Source organism: Puma concolor, chromosome D3, assembly GCF_028749965.1.
Source record: "Puma concolor isolate L17-30 chromosome D3, mPumCon1.1.hap2, whole genome shotgun sequence".
Lineage (NCBI taxonomy): Eukaryota > Metazoa > Chordata > Mammalia > Carnivora > Felidae > Puma > Puma concolor.
The window spans coordinates 67,218,516-67,241,604 of record NC_141678.1 but is presented as its reverse complement, the minus strand read 5'-3'; the positions used below and the strand labels follow the sequence as shown (position 1 = coordinate 67,241,604).

General features: G+C 53.1%; 1 protein-coding gene across 1 annotated transcript in view; it reads left to right on the top strand.

Moving 5' to 3' along the window:
- Nucleotides 1-20,618, top strand: part of ST8SIA5 (ST8 alpha-N-acetyl-neuraminide alpha-2,8-sialyltransferase 5) — a 59,615-nt gene extending 38,997 nt beyond the window's left edge. Inside the window, 7 exon segments of the mRNA XM_086682890.1 lie at nt 4,679-4,765; nt 8,435-8,456; nt 8,458-8,538; nt 8,540-8,581; nt 12,504-12,616; nt 13,412-13,504; nt 14,867-20,618. Of these exon segments, the coding sequence (XP_086539016.1) occupies nt 4,679-4,765; nt 8,435-8,456; nt 8,458-8,538; nt 8,540-8,581; nt 12,504-12,616; nt 13,412-13,504; nt 14,867-15,335 (907 nt within the window). The 3' untranslated portion in view covers nt 15,336-20,618.
- The last annotated feature ends 2,471 nt before the right edge of the window (nt 20,619-23,089 follow it).

The following is a 23,089-nucleotide window of genomic DNA, read 5'->3' as shown; positions in this document are numbered from 1 at the left end:
CTAATGTCCCCCCTCCTCCTTCTACACACTTGTCAAATCTCTCTTCCATTGGACTCCCCCCATCCCAGTCATTCTATTCATCCGGAATATTAGTGGTATCTTGGGAGAAAGGAGATAAGAGCCTGTGATCAACCCCTCATCTTTAAACTCAAGATGATCTCTGCTTTGGTAAAGCAGTTTATAAAATATCGTTATGTACATTATCTCATTTGATCTTCCTGACAACCCTTGAGGTTAGCAGGGCAGAGATCACTGTATCTGTCTTACAGATAAAGCACCTGAGTCTCAGAGAGATTAAATGACTTGTGTCAGGTCACACTGCAAGTTGGGGCAGAGCCAGGATTCAAGGTTGGGTGTTCAGGCCCCAGCCTTGGTCCAGTGTGTGACAGGCATTGGAGGCACATAGAATGGGGCCCAGACACTGGTAACAGTTGGAACTGGGACCCTGGCCTCAGTCTTGCCAGGGCTGTGTTTCTAGAAGGTGTTTGGGACATTGGCCATGTAGGGCACTGCTCTAAGGGCCTGGAGGTTGCAGGGTGCAGGGGAGGGAAGCAGTGGGTGAGCCAGGGTGGGGCTGTGTAATGGCACCCTCGTCTGATGTCACATTAGCCTGAGATGTGACGGTTGCTGTGGGAGCTTTGGAAAAACCAGAAGGAAGGCATCAGGATGGAAGGCTGGGTTCCTTCCAGCTCCTTAAAGCTACCAAGTAAGTTCCCAGCCTTGTGCCTTTGCACTCACTTTTCTCTTTGCCTGGAATACTCCTTCCCCCGGATAATTTGCATGGCTCACTCCTGATCATTTCAGTTCTGTGTGCAAAGTTCGCCTCTTTGGGGAAGGCTTCCCTGACCAACCCTTCTGAAGCGGTCCCTCGTTGGTTCCTTGGCCTTGCTTCATTTTTCTTCATGGCTCTATCAGCTGTTTCCTTTTTCTTAGTGGGCGAAAGAACACTTCACATGAGATCTACCCTGTCAACAAATGCTTAAGTGTTTAATACGGTGTTGTTAAACGTAGGCACTAAGCTGTACAGCAGATCTCTAGAACTTAGGCATCTTAAATAACTGAAACTTTATATACATCGAACAGCAAGCAGCTCACCATGTCCCCTTCCCAAAGTCCCTGGCAACCACCGTTCTCTTCTCTGTTTCCATGAGATTGACTATTTTAGATACATCATGAGCAGAATCATGCTGTATATATCCTCTGTGACTGGCTTCTTTCACTTAGCATAACGTCCTCCAGATTCATCCAGCTTGTCACATGTGACAGATTCCCTTCTTGTAAAAGGCTGAGTAGTATTCCATTGTACGTCTATAACACATGTTCTTTATCTGGTCACTCGTCAGTGGACATTTAGATTGTTTGTCTTGGTTACGTTGACTAAGGCTGCAGTGGACATGGGACTGTATGTAGTTCTTTTAGATCCTGATGGCCATTCCTTTGGATATATACCCAGAAGTGGGACTGCTGGGTCACGTGGTTGTTCTTTTTGTAATTTTTCGAGGCACCTCCGTATCATTTGCCGTGCTGTCTGCACCATGTTACCTTCCCGCCAACACCGTGCGAGGGCTCCTTTTTCTCCACATCCTCGCCAACACTTGCAATCTTTTGTTTTTATTTTTTTGTTTTTTTTTAAAAACATGTTCATTTATTTTTGAGAGAGAGAGAGAGCGAGAGCAGTTGTGAGGGTGTGTGTGAGCCAGGGAGGGGCAGAGAGAGAGAGGGAGACAGAGGATCTGAAGCAGGCTCTGTGCTAACAGCAAGAAGGAACCTGAGGCGGGGCTCGAACTCACGAATCGCAAGATCATGACTTGAGCCGAAGTCAGACGCTTAACTGACTGAGCCACCCAGACACCCCTTTTGTTTTTTTTGATATTAGCCATCCTAACAGGTATGAGATGCTATCTCATTGCAGTTTTGATTTTCGTTTCCCTGATATTTAGTGATGTTGAGCACTTTTTCATATGTCTGTTGGCCATTTGTATGTTTTCTTTGGAGAAATGTCTTTTCAATTCTTGTGCCCATTAAAAATTGTTTTTTAATGTTTTATTTATTTTTGAGGCAGAGAGAGACAGAGCATGAGTGGGGGAGGGGCAGAGAGAGAGAGAGAGAGAGAGAGAGAGATACAGAATCTCAAGCAGGCTCCAGGCTCTGAGCTGTTAGCACAGAGCCTGATGCAGGGCTCGAACCCATGAACCGTGAGATCATGACCTGAGTTGAAGTTGGATGCTTAACCAACTGAGCCAGCCAGGCACCCCATCTTATGCCCATTTTAAAATCAGGTTATTTGGAGGTGCCTGGGTGGCTCAGTCAGTTAAGCGTCTGACTCTTTTTTGTTTTTAATTTTTTTTTTTTAACATTTACTCATTTTTGAGAGACAGGGTGCGAACAGGGAGAGAGAGCGTGAGAGAGAGAGGGAGACACAGAATCTGAAGCAGGCTCCAGGCTCCTAGCTGTTAGCACAGAACCTGAAGTGGGGCTCAAACCCACGAATCGTGAGACCATGACCTGAGCCAAAATCGGACACTCAACTGACTGAGCCACCCAGGCGCCCCAAGCGTCTGACTTTTTTTTTTTAATTTTTATTTTTTATCATTTATTTATTTTTGAGACAGAGGGAGACAGGGCATGAATGGCGGAGGGTCAGAGAGAGGGAGACACAGAATCTGAAACAGGCTCCAGGCTCTGAGCTGTCAGCACAGCTGACAGTGTGTCGAACTCACGGACTGCGAGATCATGACCTGAGCCCAAGTCGGCCGCTCAACCGACTGAGCCACCCAGGCGCCCCAAGCGTCTGACTCTTGACTTTGGCTCAGGTCATGGTCTCACGGTCATGGGATTGAACCCTGCATTGGGCTCTGCACTGAGCGTGGAGGCTTCTTGGGATTCTCTCTCTCCCTCTTTCTCTCTCTCTCTTTCTCTCTCTCTCTCTCTCTCCCTCTGCCCCTCTCCTGCTCGTGCACTCTCCCTGCAAATAAATACACATTGAAAAATAAATAAATAAAATCCGGTTATTTGGCCTTTTGCTATTGAGTTGTAAGAGTTCCTTATGTGTTTTGGATGTTAACCCCTCATCAGATAAATGGCCTGCAAATAGTTTCTCCTGTTCTCTGTGTTGACGTTGTACTCTGTTGTGGTCCTTCGCTGTGCAGACGCTTTTTAGTTGGACGTAGTCCCACTTCTCTATTTTTGCTTTCATCGCTTGTGCTTTTGTTGTCATATGCATATGTACCTGTTTTCCACTTGCCTCCTTCCTGCTATTTAAGCTCCGTGGAAGCAGACAGTTGTCTTGTTCACTGCTGTATCCCCAGTTCCCGCTACAGAGAAGAGTTCAATAAATAATTATAGACTCTCTTGGAACTCAGACTTCTTGGTTCATTCACCAGTTTATTAATACGCTCAACACATATTTACCGCACGTCGGCCGTGTGCCTTCGCCCTGGATTTATGGCGTGAACTCAGGCGTGATCCCCTGCCCCTCCCGTTACTTACTGTCTTGTGGGAAGGATCAGGAGTGAGTAGGGATGGGTTATGGGTTTCACAAAAGGGGAAAAGTCCAGGGGGCTGTGAGCGAGCAGAGTCTAGGCAGTGCAGTTTAACCATAACGATAGCTTACATCTACCAGGTACTTTCCGTGTGGACTTCCTATGCTTAGGCCTTTATTGCATCACCTTATTTAATACTTTTCACAGATCTGGGACAGTGAGTGATAATCTATTATTATGCCCATTATATAGATGAGACTCAGAGAGGTCGAATAACCTGCCCGAGGTCCCATAGTTAGGGGGAATATGAACTCTGAGGCCCAGCTCCTCTTCTGAGTGCAAAATCCACATACTTTGTCGCTATTCTGTATTTCTCCTGTACTCACCGCTCCCCCATCACCCCTCCCCGTACCAGTCATGTATGTGTTCCTTCTGTGGGTGAGGCTTGCCCTGTTTGGGAACAACCCTTTCCCCTCCATTTAAACACAGGGGATCTTGGGGCGCCTGGGTGGCTCAGTCGCTTAAGCGGCCGACTTCAGCTCAAGTCATGACCTCGCGGTCCGTGAGTTCGAGCCCCGCGTCGGGCTCTGTGCTGACCGCTCAGAGCCTGGAGCCTGCTTCGGATTCTGTGTCTCCCTCTCTCTCTGACCCTCCCCCATTCATGCTCTGTCTCTCTCTGTCTCAAAAATAAAGAAACGTTAAAAAAAAATAAAAAAATAAATAAACACAGGGGACCCAGCTCTGCATAATGAAACTGGTTTTTACTTTACAGTTAAGTGAGTGTTTGTCCTGGTTTTGGAATCAAGGACCTCTACGGGAAGCCGGTGAAAGCTTCAGATTCTCCCCAATATATGCACATGGGCAGACAGAAATGGCATCGTGCCTGTAACTCGGAGAGCTCCTGGGTTCCCTTAAGGCTGGTGGCTCTGTTGATAAAGGAGGCCGTGAGGCTTTGGGCTCAGGACGGGCTGGTTTGCATGTGGAAGGCAGGCTTGGAGGAGAGCGGTTCACTCCCTCTAGGAGTGAGCAAGACCCTGGGTGCCCGAGCATCGAGGACACCAAAAATAAGAAACCACAGTTAGCGTAAAGGACCACACCAGGATTGGGCACATGGGGAGCAGGAAGGGGTGATCGCGAATGCCGACGCTCTGCCCAGCTTGGCCCTTTCACGTTCTCTTCTGTCTCTACTCCCAAAGGGTGAAGCAGTCGGAGCTATTCGACAGATGGAAGAGCCTGCAGATGTGCAGATGGGCAATGAATATCTCTGAGGCCAACCAGTTCAAGTATCTGTGACTTGTCTGCCCTCCCCCGCCCTCCCGTTGGTGATGTTCTCCTTCCTGCTGCCCCGTCCTGCAAGGCCCGGCCCCGGGGTCGTCTTTTCCCCGGAGCTGGCCCTGGCTGGGCTTTGGGATCTGGGCAGCGGGGAGGTTCTGACTCAGTACACAGGCCGAGGTGGGCACCCTGCTGGCCACGACCCCTGCATTCCGGCCCCTAGGCCTTGCGGCAGCCCCGTGGGGGGGCTGGGGGGGTGCGGTGTGGCCACTACAGCTCCACCTTGGTTCCAGGTCTCCAGCAGGCTTGAGGGGTGAGGTGCACTGAGCCTTCTTCTATGGCCGCGCCCTGTCACCAGCCCCTCCGGGGGCAGCTTGCTTGCACCAGACGCCTGAGGCCTGCTGTAGATGAGCTTCTAATTACTCCCTGACCCAAAGCGATAGATTATAAACTCCCAGAGAGGCAAGAGCCATAGTTTAAGGTTCCCCTGTCTGCAAGAGATGAGCAGATTAACGTGAACCGTGGATTCATCGCTAAAATTCTGTGAGCTCACGGTGGGATTTTAGTGCAGACAGACCTTACCGAATGGGACTGATGGGACCCCAGGCATGTGGGTATAGACCGGATGCAGGCTAGTCAGGCTGAAGTTTGGATGCAGTCAGGAGCCATCAGCATGCAGGAATCCTACCCCGGGGAGGGGGGGGGGGGGGCTGTGAAAAGCAAATGACACTAAGCATTTTGTCTTTTCCTTATGAGTCATTTGGTCCAGTTTTCTGCAATTCCAGGCCACGTCTAGAGACTGAGTAGTAGTTTTAAGTGGCACATTTTTAGAAATGTGGATGTTTAAAGTGATAACCCCGGAAGAGCAGGTACCAGCAGCTGCAAACCAGAGGCCTCTGTGAGACTGCAGACTCCCAGCTAAGGCCCAACAGGAGGGCAGGAAGACCCCGCCTCGCCTCCACTCCCCCCCCCCCCCCCCCCCCCCCCGCCATCATAAAAGTAGAACATGAACTTGAGGAAAGTGCTGGGAGGCGGGAACAGGTCCAAGGTCTGTGCGGCAAGTGCCACCCCAAATCCAGCCCTTAGCAAGAGGTGTTAGTGTAGGCACTGCCCTGGCAGACGCCCCCCGGGGGTGGGCGGGGCCTGAGCAGGCTGATAAAACACCCAGCGCAGAGGTCAGCGAGGTGCAAGGAGATGTTGTCTGGGCTAGGAGCTGCACAGAAGTGTCCTCCGTGGGAGTCACATATCTAAGGAGATAACGAAGCAGCAGGAAGATGATATGGCAACAGAAAAACAAGGATTAAGTGTGGGAGCCTTCGGCAGGGATCAGCCAGCACTATCCAGCAGAGAGGCTCCGGGCGCGGGGCGGGCATGCTGAGCCCCTTCTCGGGGTGGGGGGTAGGGGCGTAGTTTCAGGTGTGGAAAAGGGAGATGACATCAGGTCTTGCCAGGCTCCAAATGGAAAAGCCTTCAAAGCCAGTCGGTTGCCTCCCTTTGCTCTCATTACAAGCTCATTCAACGATGATGAGATCCTTCATTCAGGTTTGCAAGACCCTGGTATGGTGAAATGGGGAGGGGTGGAGGGAACGTGCTAGAAGGAGTCCTGTAACTGAGGCCTTCCCTCACCCTACTGCCTACAAATGGACGTGTTGGCATTCTGGTTTATAGCTCCGTCACTGGTAAGCTTGGTTAATATGAGAGAGTTTCCATCAGTGGTGAACTCTCCAGCTGGCTGGCAAGATTGAGTTTCTGGACCAGCAAAGCTAAATGGGCCAGTGCTGACTCGTGGCCTCTGCTGGCCGGGTCCCTGGCCTCCCCTCTGAGAAGACTCAGTCAACATTCTGAAACTCATCACTCCACAGGAAGGCCCTCTCCGATCAGCAGCCAGCTGAGTTTCCCCAATGAAATCCCTACGAGAAATAAAGTCATAAAACATAATTTTATAACCTTCCTGGCTTTGGCAACCTGGAGTCGCAGAATTATAGAGGCTCAGAGGGAGAAGAGCCAAGACTACATTCTATGGATGAGGCGGTGGAGGCCCAGAGCCCAGAGCCCCACAGCTGGCAGGAGCGGAGAAGAAACTAGAACCCAGGCCTCCTGACACTGGGTTGGCAGCCCAAGTTTCCATCCCAGACCCTGGATGTGAACTCTCCCATAAGCCCCTCCTCAAACGTTTGTGGTCGTTGTCATCCCGGCTCTGTGGAGGTGTCCCGTCCCTCTTGGGGCCGCCTAGACACTGCACGTGACAGTGCCTGGAGCCAGTGTTGGCGGGAGGAGGCCAGTGTGGACTCAGCATAACACTGCTGCTTTGGGAGAAAACGGAGCCTTGCGGGCTCAACTCCCCACCCCACCACGTGGGAGAGCAGCAGCTTGCCTGCCTCCCGTGTCAGGTCCAGGCCCTGGGCAGCCAGGGTGGGGGGCTCTGGGCCCCCAGGGCAGGGGAGAGCAGTGCCCAGGACCCCGCCCCTCAGCAGGCCTCGGAGAGAGAGTGACCCGGCAGAGCACCAGCTGAGGCAGAGGGAAAACTCAGCCTTCTCCGGCCTGGCCGACTCCCAGGTCGGCCTCAGCAGCCGCCTTCTCCCTTGGAGGGCTTATTTTTATTTTTATTTTTTAGTTTTGCAAAGGCTGCTTGCATCCTCTAAGCTTTAACCCTTCTGTGGCTTGTGTTTGACTGCTCTTGTGAGTGAAAGCCACAGGGCTTTTTTTTTTCTTTCTTTCTTTTCTTTCTTTTCTTTCTTTCTTTCTTTCTTTCTTTCTTTCTTCTTCTTTCTTTCTTTCTTTCTTTCTTTCCTTCCTTCCTTCCTTCCTTCCTTCCTTCCTTCCTTCCTTCCTTCCTTCCTTCCTTCCTTCCTTCCTTCCTTCCTTCCTTCCTTCTTTCTTTCTTTCTTTCTTTCTTTCTTTCTTTCTTTCTTTCTTTCTTTCTTTCTTTCTTTCTTTCTTTCTTTCTTTCTTTCTTTCTTTCATGGACTCCTGAAAACCTCTTTAGGAAGTCAGGCTCCTCTTTCTGCAGGAAGTCACCAACCAGCACCAGCCCACTTCCTGACCTCCCCTGTTCCTCAGACACTTTCTAAATGCTTCTGTTGACCATCGGTGTCTTGGGTTTTTGCCCCCGTGGGATAGGGGTAAACACCTTGTCTAAGGGGCCAAGAACCCTCTGTGTCCCCGGATTTCCATCAAGGCTGGATAAAGAGTGTTTCCAGAAAGTAGTAGAATGCCTGGCAGATCTTGGCAAACGCCTGACTGAGGCATGACTCATCCCACGACTGGCCGGCAGCTGGCTGTCGAACACCCGAACCATCGTGCGACTGACACCGTGCAGGATCCGGAGAGGCAGGGTGCCTGCCATCAAGGGGCTTTCGTTCAAGTGGGGAGGGGGTTGGTGGGTGACGAAGTGGGTGGTAGCTGGGTCTGTGCTCCGGGTCCTCGGAGGCCAGTGAGGTCAGTGGGGTGGGCAGCTGGGAGCTCCCGGAGAGAAAGGCAAGTGTGAGGAGGGGAGGCATGTTGAAGGGGGAGGGGACAACATGAGCAGAGGCGAGGGGGTGGGAGTGAGTGTGGGAAGGGGTGGGGGGGAGAGAACGGCTCACCCCGAGGGGCCGCAGCTCCCTGACCCCTCTGTTCTTCCAGAGGCTTTGCTCTGCCCTGTGTCACCTGTCCCTCCTGCTGTGTCTCCTGCCTGGCAGGTCCACTCTGTCCAGGTGCTGCAAACGCCCCCTCCTTCCTCTTCACGACGCAGAAGAACACGCCCCTGGGGACGAAGCTCAAGTATGAAGTGGACACCAGCGGCAATCTACCACATCAACCAGGAGATCTTCCGCATGTTTCCCAAGGTGCTGCTTGGGGCAGGGCAGTCTGGGCAGGGCAAAGGGGCGACCTCACGTAGCCCTCTGTGGCCACGCCCACGCAGTGTGGCATCACTCTGCTGTGCTCTCTGCACCCGTTGTCCTGGCTCGGGGTGGCTCAGTGGACTGTCCTCCGGGGCTCCCGTCTGGGCAGAGTGAGTGCCAACTGGCTATTATTTGAGCGACTTCTGGCAAGAAAATGGTGTCAAATTTTGGTTATTGCATTGCTTGCAGAGGACATCCCGAAGATATCTGGGAGAGTGATTAGGCATTTGTCCCCCACTGGAGGCAGGCGCAGGAGCAAAACCATTCACGCAAAGGTTTGCATGCACGAGAAATCACGGACCAGTAGAAAGCAAATCGAGAACGATTTGATCTCACGTTGGATGACCTTGGACGGTTCTTATATCTTCCAAGGCCCCAGTCTCCCTGTCCATCACACTGGACTGATTTAGGCTAGGAATAGGTTTGGCTGCTTATAACAGAAAATCTAAGTAAAACAAGATAGACGTGAATTGTTTTCCTTCCGCATAAAAGAAGTCGGGAGGGCTAGTACGGTGGCTCCCTGGTCATGGGGGACCACAGGATAAGTGATCTCATGAATGAACGGCTCAGGGCACTGAAGCTCTGGCTTCACTTGTGGCCTGATCACAGCGTCAGAATCTCAGAGAAAAGGGCCTGGAACCTGCCTTTTCAGCTCATTCTGGTGGTTATTACCATCTGAAGAGGAAGAAGGTTCCACTGGATGTGTTCATAACCACCACCTGGAGAGCAATGGGTCCAAGGCAGGGCTTAGTGAGCCCAGTTTGCAGAAATGCTGAGTCAGGTCTTTCTGGATGAAATCTGAGGGCCTGGGCTGCCCTGCTTCAACGGGAATGCTCATGAAACAAAGCCCACGGGTCCCTGAGTTCTGTTACTTAAACGGAGGGTGCTGATAAGGTTGGGCCTTGTGGGGGCAGTGGGGAGGAGCCCAAGGTGGAGAGGTGTCACACATTCTCTCCCCACGTCACTGGGCTGGAGGATGATGGGGATAAGCCACATTTACCAGGTGGGTCTTTTTTTTTTCTTTTTTTTAATGTTTATTTTTGAGAGAGAGAGAGAGAGAGAGAGAGAGAGAGAGAGAGAGACAGACAGACAGAGTGTGAGGGGGGAGGGGCAGAGAGAGAGGGAGACACAGACTCCGAAGCAGGCTCCAGGCTCTGAGCTGTCAGCACAGAGTCCATCACGGGGCTCGAACTCCCAAACCACGAGATCGTGACCTGAGCCGAAGTCAGATGCCTAAGCGACTGAGCCCCCCAGGCACCCCTACAGCGTGGGTCTTGCAAGGCCTGGAACAGGAGGCTGATGTCCGACAGGTGGACTTACATCTCATGCGGGTCATGCCAGTGGGTGACAGTTCAGTTATGACATATGGGTCCAACAAGGGCCGTGGGTATAGACGGCCGAGGCCCAGGGAGTGAGAGCAGGGCTGCCAAATGTTCTCTGGAAAGGGCCAGAGAGCAAATATTTTAAGCCTTGCAGGCCATATGGTCTCTGTCACAGCCACTCACCTTTATGGTTCCAGCACAAGGCAGCCACGGACCTTCACAAACAAATGAGTGTGGCTGGGCTGCAGGAACACTCTAGTTCCTATCAGACACTGAAACATGAACTTTACATAATTTTTACGTGTCACGAAGTCTTCTTCTTTTGATCCCCACCCCCAACCATTTAAAAATACAAAACCCATGCTTAGCTCGCAGGCTGTACGGAAACAGGCAGAAGGTCCAAGGTGGCCCGCAGGCTGTAATTAGCCACCCCCTGAGTTAGAGCCCGTGACTTAGAAGGATTCATACCCTCAAGGTAAGTACTTCTTTGGGATTGTATAAAATTCAGCTTCTCCACCTCCTCCCCCGACCCTGGAGATTCTGATTCCATGGTTCTGGGAAGGAGCCCAGGAATTTCTATTTCCAGAAAGTACTCCAGGTTGTTTTTGATGTACAGAAGTTTGGGAGACACTGACATAGAACATAAAGGCCTTTGAGGATCTCTCCAAAGATAACTTTGGTTTTTTCCTTTCCCTGGTAAAAGTCGAACAGTGCAGTTTTCCCCAATGGCTGTGAGACACCCTTGTTTTCCCCATCCTGGCCCCTGGGCCTGTCCCTTCAGGGACAATGGGCCTTGAAGGACAGTCTCCCACAGACGGATGCAGCATCTTCTTCAGATTTAGTCTCCTTCCTGAGGACCCACTGTGGTGTGATTGCCCATGACCCCACCGGGAGGCCAAGGTGCCGACCGGGGCCGCTGTCATTCAGGGCTGGCCAGGTGATGTGTGCTGGAAGGGGAGCTGTCCAGTAGGCTCCTGGGGGGACGGATCGTTGGGGACTAATGACAGTAATAATCTGGTCCTCCTGCCGAGATACCTCTGGGCCAAGCATCACCCTGGATAGGCTTTTCATTTACACTAGTGGTTCTCAACCCTGGGGACATTTGGCAACGTTTAGAGACATTTCGGTGGTTATGATTGGGCGTTACCCTTGACATCCGGTGGGGAGAGGCCCAGGGATGCTGCTAAACATTCTGCAGTCCACAGGGCAGCCCCCTCCCCCCCCCCCCAGCAAGGAATGAGCTGGTCCAAAGTGTCAACGGTGCCAGATCGAGAAACTCTGCTTCACGTTGTCTCACTTTTGAAAAGCACGACATACACATGGAATTATCCTAATTTTACAGATGGGAAAACCGAGTTGCTGAGAACTCAAAACACTTGTCTATGGTTCCTTCACCTCATTATCACGCAAAACCAGGGCTGAACCTGGGTCTTTTGCCTAGGGGACCCCATCCTGGTTGGTCCCGGGCTTTCCTGGTTTGACCCAAGGGAAGCCCTGCATCCCGGGCAGAGTTCCCCAGTCCTGGGCACACTGGGGGTTTGGGCACCCTGCCCTTGACTCCAGGTCTGTGCTTCTTTCTGCCTGTGCCATGCATGTGGCTGCTTGGTTCCATCTGCCTTAGGTTTCCTTGGTGGGGGGGTGGGGTGGTGGGTGGATTATGACCCAGAGCAGGGACGGGACAGAATTGGGACCCTTAACCCTCAGGCCAGTGTTTGATTTTTCCTGCTGACGTGCCTGTGGTCCCCTGGAGAGCATGCCCAGGGAGCCTTGTGGGGAGCCGGTGCCCAGACCAAGGTAACCCCAGCAGTCAGGGTGTGACAAGGTCAAAGTGCCGTGAGATGGTCACTCCCAGGGCTCCCGCAAGTGTGACTGTCACTCAGGCTAAGTCCCGGGCTCCTCTGCACTTAGCAGAGATTTCAGGAATTTCCGGCCTCTCGCTGTTCCCCAGTGTGGCCTTGCTTACTCAGCCCTTGGTCTCTTGTCCCTGCTGCTGCCAAGTCCTGCCATGTGTCCCGGTCCATCTGATCTTTGAATCCCAGGCACATGTGCCCCCCTGCAGAGCAGAGGGAGGGTCTGTACCATGTCCTGAGCTGAAAGGGGTGAGAGCCAGGTTTAGGGCCCTGGTCCCAGGCGGCCCTGTCCCCATCTCTGCTGCTGTCACCCCCCAGAACATCTGCATTAACCAATAAAACATGCATACTAGAAGTCATAAAGATGAGCTTCCCAACATTGGCAAAACCAAAGGCAAGCAGGACTAGCCACAACCTGTACTCTCTTCTTTCTGGAAACCTGAGGCATCCCAGAGCTTATTGAAAAAGGTTGTGGAGACCTGGCTTCTGTTCCAGCTCATTCGTGCTGGCCAGTGGGACTGAGAACAAGTCTCCTGGCCTCTCTTCTCATCTGCAAAGTGGAATAATAACCACTTTTCTCCCACATTCCCTGCAAGGCTGGCTCGTAGACCTGATCATGGGTACAGGGGTGAGGGCACCCAAAGAAGGCAGGGAGGGCATTGCCTGTGACAGCCGCGTCCCTGTCTCCCCCAGGACATGCCCTACTACCGGTCCCAGTTTAAGAAGTGTGCAGTGGTGGGCAATGGAGGCATCTTAAAGAACAGCCGCTGTGGGAGAGAGATCAACAGCGCTGACTTTGTCTTCCGGTAAAGAATCCCCCAGGCTCTGCACCTGCTGCTTCTGCCCCCACGGCCCTCCGGCTCTGTGCCCTTCCCTCTTGTGGTGCCCCACCCCCATCCCCCAATGCTGTCCTTCAAGAGATCAGCCTCCACTCCCCAGCCCTGCACACCCTCATGCTCTGGGTTGTTTCTTGCCCTCTCCAGCCCTATCCCTTGGGGCCAGTGGCCAAACCTCTCAGGTCCTCTGTCTCCACGTCTGCGGAATGAGACGTGTGCAAAGAACACCTCTGTTTTCAAAATAATTAATTTTTTTAAAAAGAGCATAGCAGCTATATGAAGGTCTGTGCAGATCTGTGGGTGTGCAGAACCCTCCCCAACTGGGTTCTTCTCTTCCAGAAGCAGGGCTTGGAACAAGGGCGGCCTTGGGGCTGGCACCAATATTGGCTTCGCCCTGGCTTTAACTAAGTCAGAGATGGGTCCTGGTATTTCTTCTTCCTCAGATAGAGCCCCTTCTAGCCTCTTTGGGTATCCTCGCTTACATCTTTAGCCTGGATAAAGAAGATGGGTTGAAAATAAAGGCTTCATGCAGAGGGATTGGGGTTGAGGCTGTCCACCATCATTGTGCCACTCGGGGGAGGGGGGAGGAGTAAACTTGCCTCTCTATGCACAGGCCACAAAGATTCCATCCAGCTGGCTGCCTCTGCCTCCCTCTGCCCATAGGAGCAACATCTCCTCCCTCCCCATGCCCTCCCCCTGCCTGCTCTCCAGCTGTGTCTAGAATGACTGAGCACATACGGCCTGGGTGCCTTGTCTCTTGTGCAGGTGCAACCTACCCCCCATCTCGGAGAAGTACACCATGGATGTGGGAGTGAAGACGGATGTGGTCACTGTGAACCCCAGCATCATCACCGAGAGGTAACTGACCCTCTTCTAGACTTGTGCTGTCCAGTATGGTACCCGCTAGTCACATGTGGTTACTGGCCACTGGAAATGTGGCTATCCAGATTGACATGGGCTGCCTATAAGTGTAAACACACACCCGATTTCAAAGACTTAACATGGAAAGGAGGATGGACCATATCTCATCCATTGTTTGTATCGATTACCTGTTGAAAGAGTCGTATTTTGGGGGCGCCTGGGTGGCTCAGTCGGTTGAGCGTCCGACTTCGGCTCAGGTCACGATCTCGCAGTCCGTGAGTTCGAGCCCCGCGTCGGGCTCTGTGCTGACTGCTCAGAGCCTGGAGCCTGTTTCGGATTCTGTGTCTCCATCTCTCTCTGACCCTCCCCCGTTCATGCTCTGTCTCTCTCTGTCTCAAAAATAAATAAACGTTAAAAAAAATTAAAAAAAAAAAAGAGTAGTATTTTGGGTACAGCAGGTTAAATAAAACATTGTGAGCATTAAATATAATATAAAAATTAACTTCACCCACTCCTTTCTACTTATTTAAATATGATCATTAGAACATTTTAAGTGAGATATGTGGCCTCAGTTCTATTTCTTTTGGACAGCACCGGTCTAGACAGTCTTCACGTAGATGGGCCAGAAAGCTTTCCTGAGTGTGATGGGGGAAGACAGCTCCCTACCCTGGTGTATCCAGGGGGCCCCGGGAGAAGACTCTTAACAAAGATCTCAGTCCCCACCTAGTTCCCCTCCTGGGGTTTGTCTGCCTGGGAGGCCTTGGGGACGGGGGTCAATGGGTTAAAACAACAGCCAAGGGCCTAGTCACATCATCCAGGTCAGACCAGGGGTAAGAGAGGGGACAGCCAGAGACCAGAGGCCGAAGAGTTGGTAAATCAGGCGAGGAAAACACGAGTGAGGGGCTGCGGGGCAGGAAGGAGAGAGCAGGCACACTCATTTGGGGTACTCATTGGGGATCTTGGGAAAGAAAGTACACGCGTCTACCCTGAGGGCCCAGGGAAAGCCTCCACTTCCTCCCTACCTCCCCACCGAGTCCCCCCTTCCCACCCCCACCCCGCCCCCGCCCCCGGATGCTCTCATCCCTTTGGGTTAAGCATTGCCCTCCCTACATGGTCGTCCCTTTGGACTCAGATTGCTTCTACTTAGAAAACAGAAGGCAGGCCATTCATCTTAGGAGGTGAATGAGATGAAAGGAAGCAGGGTGGCCTTGAGTCCCCTGCATTTTCTGGAAAGGCCCCAGGGTGCCGGATGGGGGCAGCAGGGGTGGTGGGGCGGGGGAAGAGGCGCACAGGCACGTTGGGGGTGGGGGTGGGGTGGGGGGAGTGGGCCGACCACCCTTCTGCTCCGGCCCCGCCCAGGTTCCACAAGTTGGAGAAGTGGCGGCGGCCCTTCTACCGGGTGCTGCAGGTGTACGAGAACGCGTCGGTGCTGCTGCCCGCCTTCTACAACACGCGCAACACCGACGTGTCCATCCGCGTCAAGTACGTGCTGGACGACTTCGAGTCGACGCAGGCCGTGTACTACTTCCACCCGCAATACCTGGTCAACGTGTCGCGCTACTGGCTCAGCCTGGGGGTGCGCGCGAAGCGCATCAGCACCGGCCTCATCCTGGCCACCGCGGCGCTCGAGCTCTGCGAGGAGGTGCACCTGTTCGGCTTCTGGGCCTTCCCCATGAACCCCTCGGGCCTCTACATCACCCACCACTACTATGACAACGTCAAGCCCCGCCCCGGCTTCCACGCCATGCCCTCTGAGATCTTCAACTTCCTGCACCTGCACAGCCGAGGCATCCTCCGCGTGCACACGGGCACCTGCACCTGCTGCTGAGGGCGGCACAGGCTGGCCGGACACCCCGGCAAGCAGAACCTCGCTCCTCCTCTCCTTCCTGCACCGGGCAGTGCGTGGGCCAGGAGGCAGGGATGGGGGGGAGGCGCGGGCACAGTCAGCTCTGTGCCAAGCCTCCTGGCCTCAGCCGGGGCCCTATGACCCCACCCTGCCCGTAGGTAGCATGCTGCTGGGCCACACCCCGAGATCAGGGGCCTTGAGGATTGCCAGTGATTAAAGCACATTTGCACTCAATTTTAGCATTCGGGAGAGTGCAGGCTGTAGTGGCCTTGTCGCAGCTAAAGAAAGGCCCTACGGAATGGAAAAGGGGGAGACTGGACGTGTGAGCATGGTCGAGATTTAATTCAGACTTTTGGCTTCCTGAGTTTTATACTGAGGCCTCAGCTGTGAATCGCTGTCTAGAATCTCAGAGCTTACAGAGCAACCCAGCAGCCAGACCTTCCTGTGAAGACAGAGTGGCTCAGGGGGGTCCAGGGTCTTAACCACACCCTTTCAAACACATCCTCACACACATGCACAGTCTTGGTGCCTCCGGGTTCAATCCTGTGTTTGATATTCTGATGAGAAGGACCAGCCATTTGCACTAAGGTTTCCAAGCCAATGTGATTGACTCAATACGTGCTTAGCAATTTGCTTCCTCTCCTGTCTCCTTATTTCCAGCTCTGTTTTAACCAGGAGTTATTTATAAGATCTGTTCCTCTTTATGCTCCAGAATCCTGCAGAATCCTGCTACATTGTGTTTCTGACCTGTGGGCTCCGGGCTGGAAAGCACTGAGATGCAACCGATGAGCTTTGCAGACGGGAGTGCATCATGGCCTCCGACACCAGCATCACTGAGGCTTCTGCTGTGAAGGCAGGACTTGGCACTTTACACAGCCGGGTGGCCTCACGCACACGGACGCTGTGGAGCGCCTGTGCTTTGGGAAGTTAACTGTGCCTGGGCCAAAAGGGGTTAACGTGGCATTTCACATCTGAAGTTCATTCCCTTTGCTCCCCGCAGGGTGTTACCACCACGAGCGTGGCTGTACCTAATAGACACCCACGGTGAATTGCCTTAGAACCTAGCTGCACGGACTCATAGAATGTTAGTTCTGGAGGGACTTAAGACTCCAACCTCTCGCCTTCCCTCCCTCCCTCCCTCCCTCCCTCCCTCCCTCCCTCTCTCCGTTCTTCCCTTCCTCCCTTAGACACTTCCGAAAGCCTATTCTGCTTTGGTCTGGGGTTGGCCTTGGGAAGACGTGATGACAAATCAATTCAGTATTGCTTTCTCCTCGGGCCGGAGGGCAGACCGTATGCAGGCCCGAACCCAGCTGCTGGGTGCTCTGGGGAGGATGAGGGGCTGTGAGGTTTCAGCAGGGAGTGCGGCCTGCCATCTGATGGCCTCCTTGTACAACGCAGAGCAGCACATCCCGCCAGTGAGACACAGAGGGGAGCGTGGGCCTGGTCCCAGGCCTCCAGGCTCCCGGCGCACGGCTCCTTTCTTGGCAAAACCGCTTTGTTTGGGCTTGTGTTCCACGCTGGTGGGTTGTCATGGAGTGCATGCTTCCGCCTCTGTTCTGAGCCCTGATCCTGACCGGGAGACCTCGCGCTGCTTGTCTGTAGGGCAGGGAAGTAGCCACTGAGACTAAGTAGACCCTAGTACGCCATGAACTGGGGAAAACTCCCCAGGGCCGGTGGAGGGCTGCGCTTTCTTGGTCTCTGCCTGTTCCTCCCAAGGTACTTATGGAGGTTTCCAGCCACTTGTTTGTGGCTAATTGAGTGCAGTTCTTGAAACTGTGGAATGTTAAGACTGCAAGACTCCTAAAGACCATTTTGTCCCATTTAAGGGAACAGACCTAGAAGGGGGAGGGGGCCTGGGTCGTGTCTGGGGCTCTACTGAATGGCCAGAGCCCCTGAGTGACACTTCTGTTCCAGGTGGGGCAGGGCTGGGGGGCAGGAGCCGCGGTGAATCAGACATCAGGGTTCCCACCGCTCGAGGGTGCTGCGGGTTGGCATCTGCCCCAGCAGGGCCCTCGTAGGAGCTGGCGATAGGACATAATGATCCACACCCATAGAGGAATCGGGACTCGTGGTCCCATTTCTGCCTGCGGGTCTTAGGGTGAGTTGCTTCCTCTCCCCACAGATCTCACTTTCCTCATCGCTACAACTAGAGGCTTAGGAAAGATCTCTGGGGTCCTTGCAATCTCTAATTTGTTGTTGGAGGTGTTCCTGATGTATGGATCTGAGCCACAAATAGTATTTGTTATTACGATAGTTAACATTTAGTGTGTTCTCATTCTGTGCCAGGCCCTGCACAAAGCACTTTCTTTGCATTATCTCCTGTGATCATCACAAGACCCCGTAGGTAAGAAGGCTCCCATCAGGTGAGGAGGAGGTCAGACACCCAGAGGAGGAAACCACACCCAGGCGTGTGGAACCCCAAAGCCCACGCTCTGGACCTCTGTCTTAGCTGCCTCTCGGCCAGTGTCACAAGGGCTGGAACCAGAGGGATCCTGACGGAGGTGGCGCTGCAGGGTGGACCCTGCTTCAGGGACACATGCTCTGGGAGGCCGTCTTGGGTCCGAAGGCAGTCTCTGCCTGGAGTTGTCCCCCACCCCCACCCACAGTGAACGTGTGCTGTCCTGGCACTGGGGGTGGGGTGGGTTGAGGGCATCTCTACGTCTGCAGGTGAGGAGAGATGCCCAGGAAGAGTGACAACATGTTGACTGACTTGTCCAAGGCCCCATGGCCAGCTAGGGCCTCGTTTGGGACTCACCTGGTCTCCTGACTTCCAGGCCATCCTCCTTCTCCCGCAGTCAGTGTTTGTGGGGAAAACATTTTTTTCAAAGGCTTGGAGAGACCTGGGCATTGATTCAGGAAGCCCCCACCATGCTCCTCGAAGCCCCGACGCCCTCCCACCGTGCAGTGCAGACTAGCAGTTTAAATCCTTATTTAAGGGAAATCGATTCCCCACAAATAAAACAACCCTCGTGTCTTCCTTTGTGCTAAACCCACGGCTCCAGGGTTGAAAGGCAGCAGAAACAAGTAAATGACTCAGTGCTTAGCCAAGCAGAACGGAAGGTAGCTCAAGGTCAGATGCCGCCTTTGAGGCGGTTTAGCAATGCTGTCGAAGCAACTCTGCCCACCAGTCACCTGGTGCCACAGAGAGCAGAGGGCCTCACGGCCCTTGACTTTGCTGACTGTGGGGAGGGGGCAGGGATGGCACTTCCTGACAGTTGAGGGAGGGCGCAGAGCTGGCTTCAGCCAGGCCTTCAACAAATAATTATTGGGCACTCACTTTGCGCCAGGCATCGTGCTAGGTGCTGGGGGATGAACGATCGATCGAAATGATCAAAACGTAGCCCCTGCCCGTCCCCGGGGCTGACAGCCTGGTGGGCGTGTCCAGACACTGAACCAGGATCCCACACGTGTGCTAAAAGCTGGCAAGTCCGAGCTCGGGGACAGTTACCAGGGAAAGAGGACGAGGGTGTGCTGGAGTTAAGCTGGAATTCTGCAGGCTGGTGATTGCCAATGCAGCGGCTGCTTCTCAGGCCTCATCCTTGAAATCCGTGTGACATGTGACAAGGGTGGCTTCGCTGTCCTTTTGAGTCCTCTCCTCCTTTGTTTCCTAACAAACCACTCTCCCCTGACTTCCTTCCTGTCTCTGAATGCTCCTTCTCAGGCCCCTTTGTTGACTCATCTTCTGTGAACCTCAGGGTTCTCTTCTCTCAGCAGGAGAGAAAGCTCATCTATTCCCAGCCTGTCTCTCCCGTCCTTGCGTCTTAGCCCCCTTACCTGCAGGCTGGTTCTCCCTTGGATCTTCGGAAGCATGCTCACCGCGGCCTCCTGAACATCTGTCCCTGCGCTGCATTGCAAACCTCATCATGTCCTCAACTGGCGTAGTTAAAAGGACACCCTGGATTCAAGGTTGCCTCTTATCACTTACTAGCGGCGTGACCCCGAGGGAGCTGCTGAAGTCCCTGGAGGGTCTGATTCATTATCTGAGGAGCGAGGCCAGGACACCAGCCTCTCCAGCTGTGGCGAGGGTCAAGTGAAATAGGGCTGCACAATGCCTAGCACAGAGCCTGGCACAAACTAGACACTCGGTGAGCCCAGCTTCCTCGGCCTCCTCCCTCCCCCAACCCTCCCCCAGTGAATGGCTCTCCTGCACTGGTGGTAGCTCACCCGAAAAACCTGGGTCACGCCTGGCTCCTCCTTCTCTGTCACCTTCCATATCAGCACAGCTGATGGAGAACCACACTCTGCAATGCCTGCCATTCAGTGGCGGCTGCCCGGTGAGTGGTGATGTCCGGCGTGGAATTCAGACGAGATAGCGTCTTAAGTGAGAAAAGAGTGAAAATGAAAATCCGGCACACAACCCCACTTCTGCCCCTCTGTGAAGACGAATATAAGATATAACCCACTATTAAACTAGCAACACAAAAATAATTGCTTGGGAATCGATTACATTTATGAAATCTGTTTTGGCCTTGACACGATCAGAGATTTTTTTTTTCTCTATTTTTGATTGTAGTAAAATACCCATGACATGAAATCTACCATTTGAGCCATTTTTAAGCACACAGTTCAGTAGAGTTAAGTACGTTCACGTTGTTGTGCAACCAGTCTCCAGAACACCTTTCATCTTACAAAACAAACTCTATGCCCGTTAAAGGACAGCCTCCACTTCCCCTCCCCCAGCCCCTGGAAACCACCACCCTATTTTCAGTCTCTGTGAATGAGATTATTCTCGGTATCTTGTATAAGTGGAATCATATGGTATCTTTTTGTGACTGGTTTATTTCATACAGTATCATGTAGGTAGGTACAAGCTGTTCTCAGATGGCATTCGTTGTTTTCAGTGTCTCTGTAATACAATTCTGATTTTCCTTTTGGTCCGGAGCAGTTCTCCTGAGCCCTTGGTCCATCCCTGGCTTCTGATGACCTTGACACCTTTGCTGAGGCTCAGCAGACCCGGTCTGCTTTGCTAGCTGGGCTCAGCTGTCCTGGCCACAGCCAGTCTCCTGAGAGGCAACAGCTCTGCCCATCTTTTTTAAGTCATTAGATGTTTCCCCTGCAGAGTCTCTTCTGTGAACCCTCCTTCTTTTTTCATTTCAACAAGCAGAAAAGGCAGAGGGAGAGCGAGAGAGAAATACACACTTCAGTCAGTGACTTAGCGCTTGGCACAAAAGCCAGAAATCAGTGACTGTCTTTCTTTCCATTCGGGGGACGGTTCCCTTGGCAACTAAGTAACTCATTTCCTTCAATAAAAATGACTTGCTCAGCTTTGGGGTAAAAGTTTTATTTCCTCTAGAATTGTGGTTCTCAGCCTTGTGTGCACATTAGAATCACCCGGGGATCTTTATAAAATAACCCTCACGCCGGGTCCCAGAGATTCGCCCAGAGAATCTGATTCAGTTGGCTTAGGGATAGGGCCTCGATCCTTTCAAAAATCTTACATGACTCTGCGGCACAGTGGTTAAGATCCACTGTCCTAGGGCGGAGGGGCTCTGCCTCGGCTGCACTTTGCAGTCATCTGAGGAGCTTTGAGAAATACTTGTGCCTGGACCCGGTCCGTCCCAGAGGCTCTGATCCAGTTGGTCTGAGGTATGACCCAGGTAGTCAAGTCTTTCAGCCTCTCCCCATGACTCGAATACGCAGCCAAGGTTGAGAACCATATTCTAGAGCAGTTCTTGAACCTGAAGCTGCGTCAGAGTCACTCGGAGAGCTTGGGGGTTCCCGGGCCCCAGCCTGCGGTCTCTGCTTCGGTGAGCTGGCGTGGGGCCTTTCTTGCCGGCTCCCAAGTGATGGTGATGCCGGTCCAGGGATGAGGGGGCCCCATCCTGGTTGGCCTCAGATTTTCCAGGTTTGACCCAAGGGAAGCCCTGCATCCTGGCAGAGTTCCCCAGTCCTGGGCACACTGGGGGGTTTGGGCACCCTGCCCTTGACTCCAGGTCTGTGCTTTCTGCCTGTGCCATGCATGTGGCTGCTTGGTTCCATCTGCCTCAGGTTTCCTGGGGGGTGGGAAGGTGGGGGTGGATTCTGACCCAGAGCAGGGACAGGACAGAACCGGGACCCTTAACCCTCAGGCCAGTGTTTGCTTTTTCCTGCTGACGTGCCTGTGGTCCCCTGGAGAGCATGCCCAGGGAGCCTTGTGGGGAGCCGGTGCCCAGACCAAGGTAACCCCAGCAGTCAGGGTGTGACAAGGTCAAAGTGCTGTGAGATGGTCACTCCCAGGGCTCCCGCGAGTGTGACTGTCACTCAGGGTAAGTCCCGGGCTCTTCTGCCACGCTGCACTCTTTAGCACAGAGTTCCTGGCCCACTGAGGGTGGAAGCTGGGTGCAGTGATCTGTCCCTATCCCCCACCACACCCGTGGAAAGCAGGAAGGTGGTGATGAGGGAACGTTCCGCAGAAATGGTTCATGTGACCCAGGGACTAAGTTCCCTCCCTATTGCGCTGGGCTCTTCCTTCCTTTTCCACCTGCCTTTGGAAAAGGTTCCAGTTGAATCCATCATCTTACCGTCTGGATCCTGCCTCAGTCCCTCCTCCCCACAACTGGAGGCAAGTCCCTTGCCCCTTCCCTCTGGAGACGCCTCCAACGATGTGGTCCCAGCAAGAACTTTATCCGCATAGCAGCTCAGAAGCCCATATTCAACGGCAAAGTTTACAAGACCCACTGAACACCTTGCAGACTTGTTAAAGGAGACTATGATTACTTTCTTACTGAAACAAGGTCAAAGCACACCTCACTTCCCGGGACCACTTACCCAAGCAAGCTCACTCAGCCCTTAGGTAGCTGGGGACTCAGATGAAGGAAAATTGATTTTGAGCCCCTGAAATAGATGCTGTAAAGCTCTGTGTTAAAGACCAAACATTCTGCAAACAGCGGATCCCTTGTGGCGTTCGCTTTAATTTTAAATTCAATTCTAGGGAACTTGATTCCGGTTTCTCATAATAAAGTGAACGAAGAGAATGACAACAGGTGCTAGATGTAGCAAGAAATGGCAGCTAGTAGCCTAACAGTAATGGCATTAAAAAGACCAAAACTCGACACATTTCGGAAAGCAGCAAGTGATCTGAGGCCGGTTAGTGGAGGTGCAAATGTGCTGTGGTAGCCCCGAGGGCCCAGAGCATCTTAGATCTGCTCACCCTGTGATGTCGGCGACCAGACCGGGGGAACGGGAGCAAACAGCCTTCAGTATCCTGTGTTTAAGAAGGCGGAGGAGCAGCTTACCCATTTCGGAATTACTTCCGTTCCCAAACACATACAACACAATCCTAGAAATCTTGGTGCTTAAAAGGTTGGCCCTCAGATCTCTTGAAGTTCGGGTGGGTGCAGTAGTTCATTATCTGAGAATGTAGGGTAAACGAGATAGGCAGACTCACTCTTTTGGACCGGCGTGTTCCCTCTGACTCTTCCCCCAAGGAAAAGAAGGCCGGGGGGGGGGGGGGATGCGCCCCTTCCGCTCCCCCCACCAATCCCTGGAAGGGAGCTTCGCAGCGTGGTAGATGGTCGTTGCCACGACATTCTCTCTCTGCACCTCTGCTTCCGCCGGTGGTGTCCTGGTCACGCTGGGGCCAGGGCGGTCTCTGCAGTGACTCCGGCCCGGAGTCCTTTGTGAATTTAAGAACACGACTCTTTTTCTCCGCCCGCAGATGAGCACTTCTTGCTTTCCAGGCACCGTCGTCCTCGGTTTTCTCACCAGGCCTCCCTGTATTCTTCTGAGAAGGGTGGGGCGGTCAGGGGGCGTCCCGA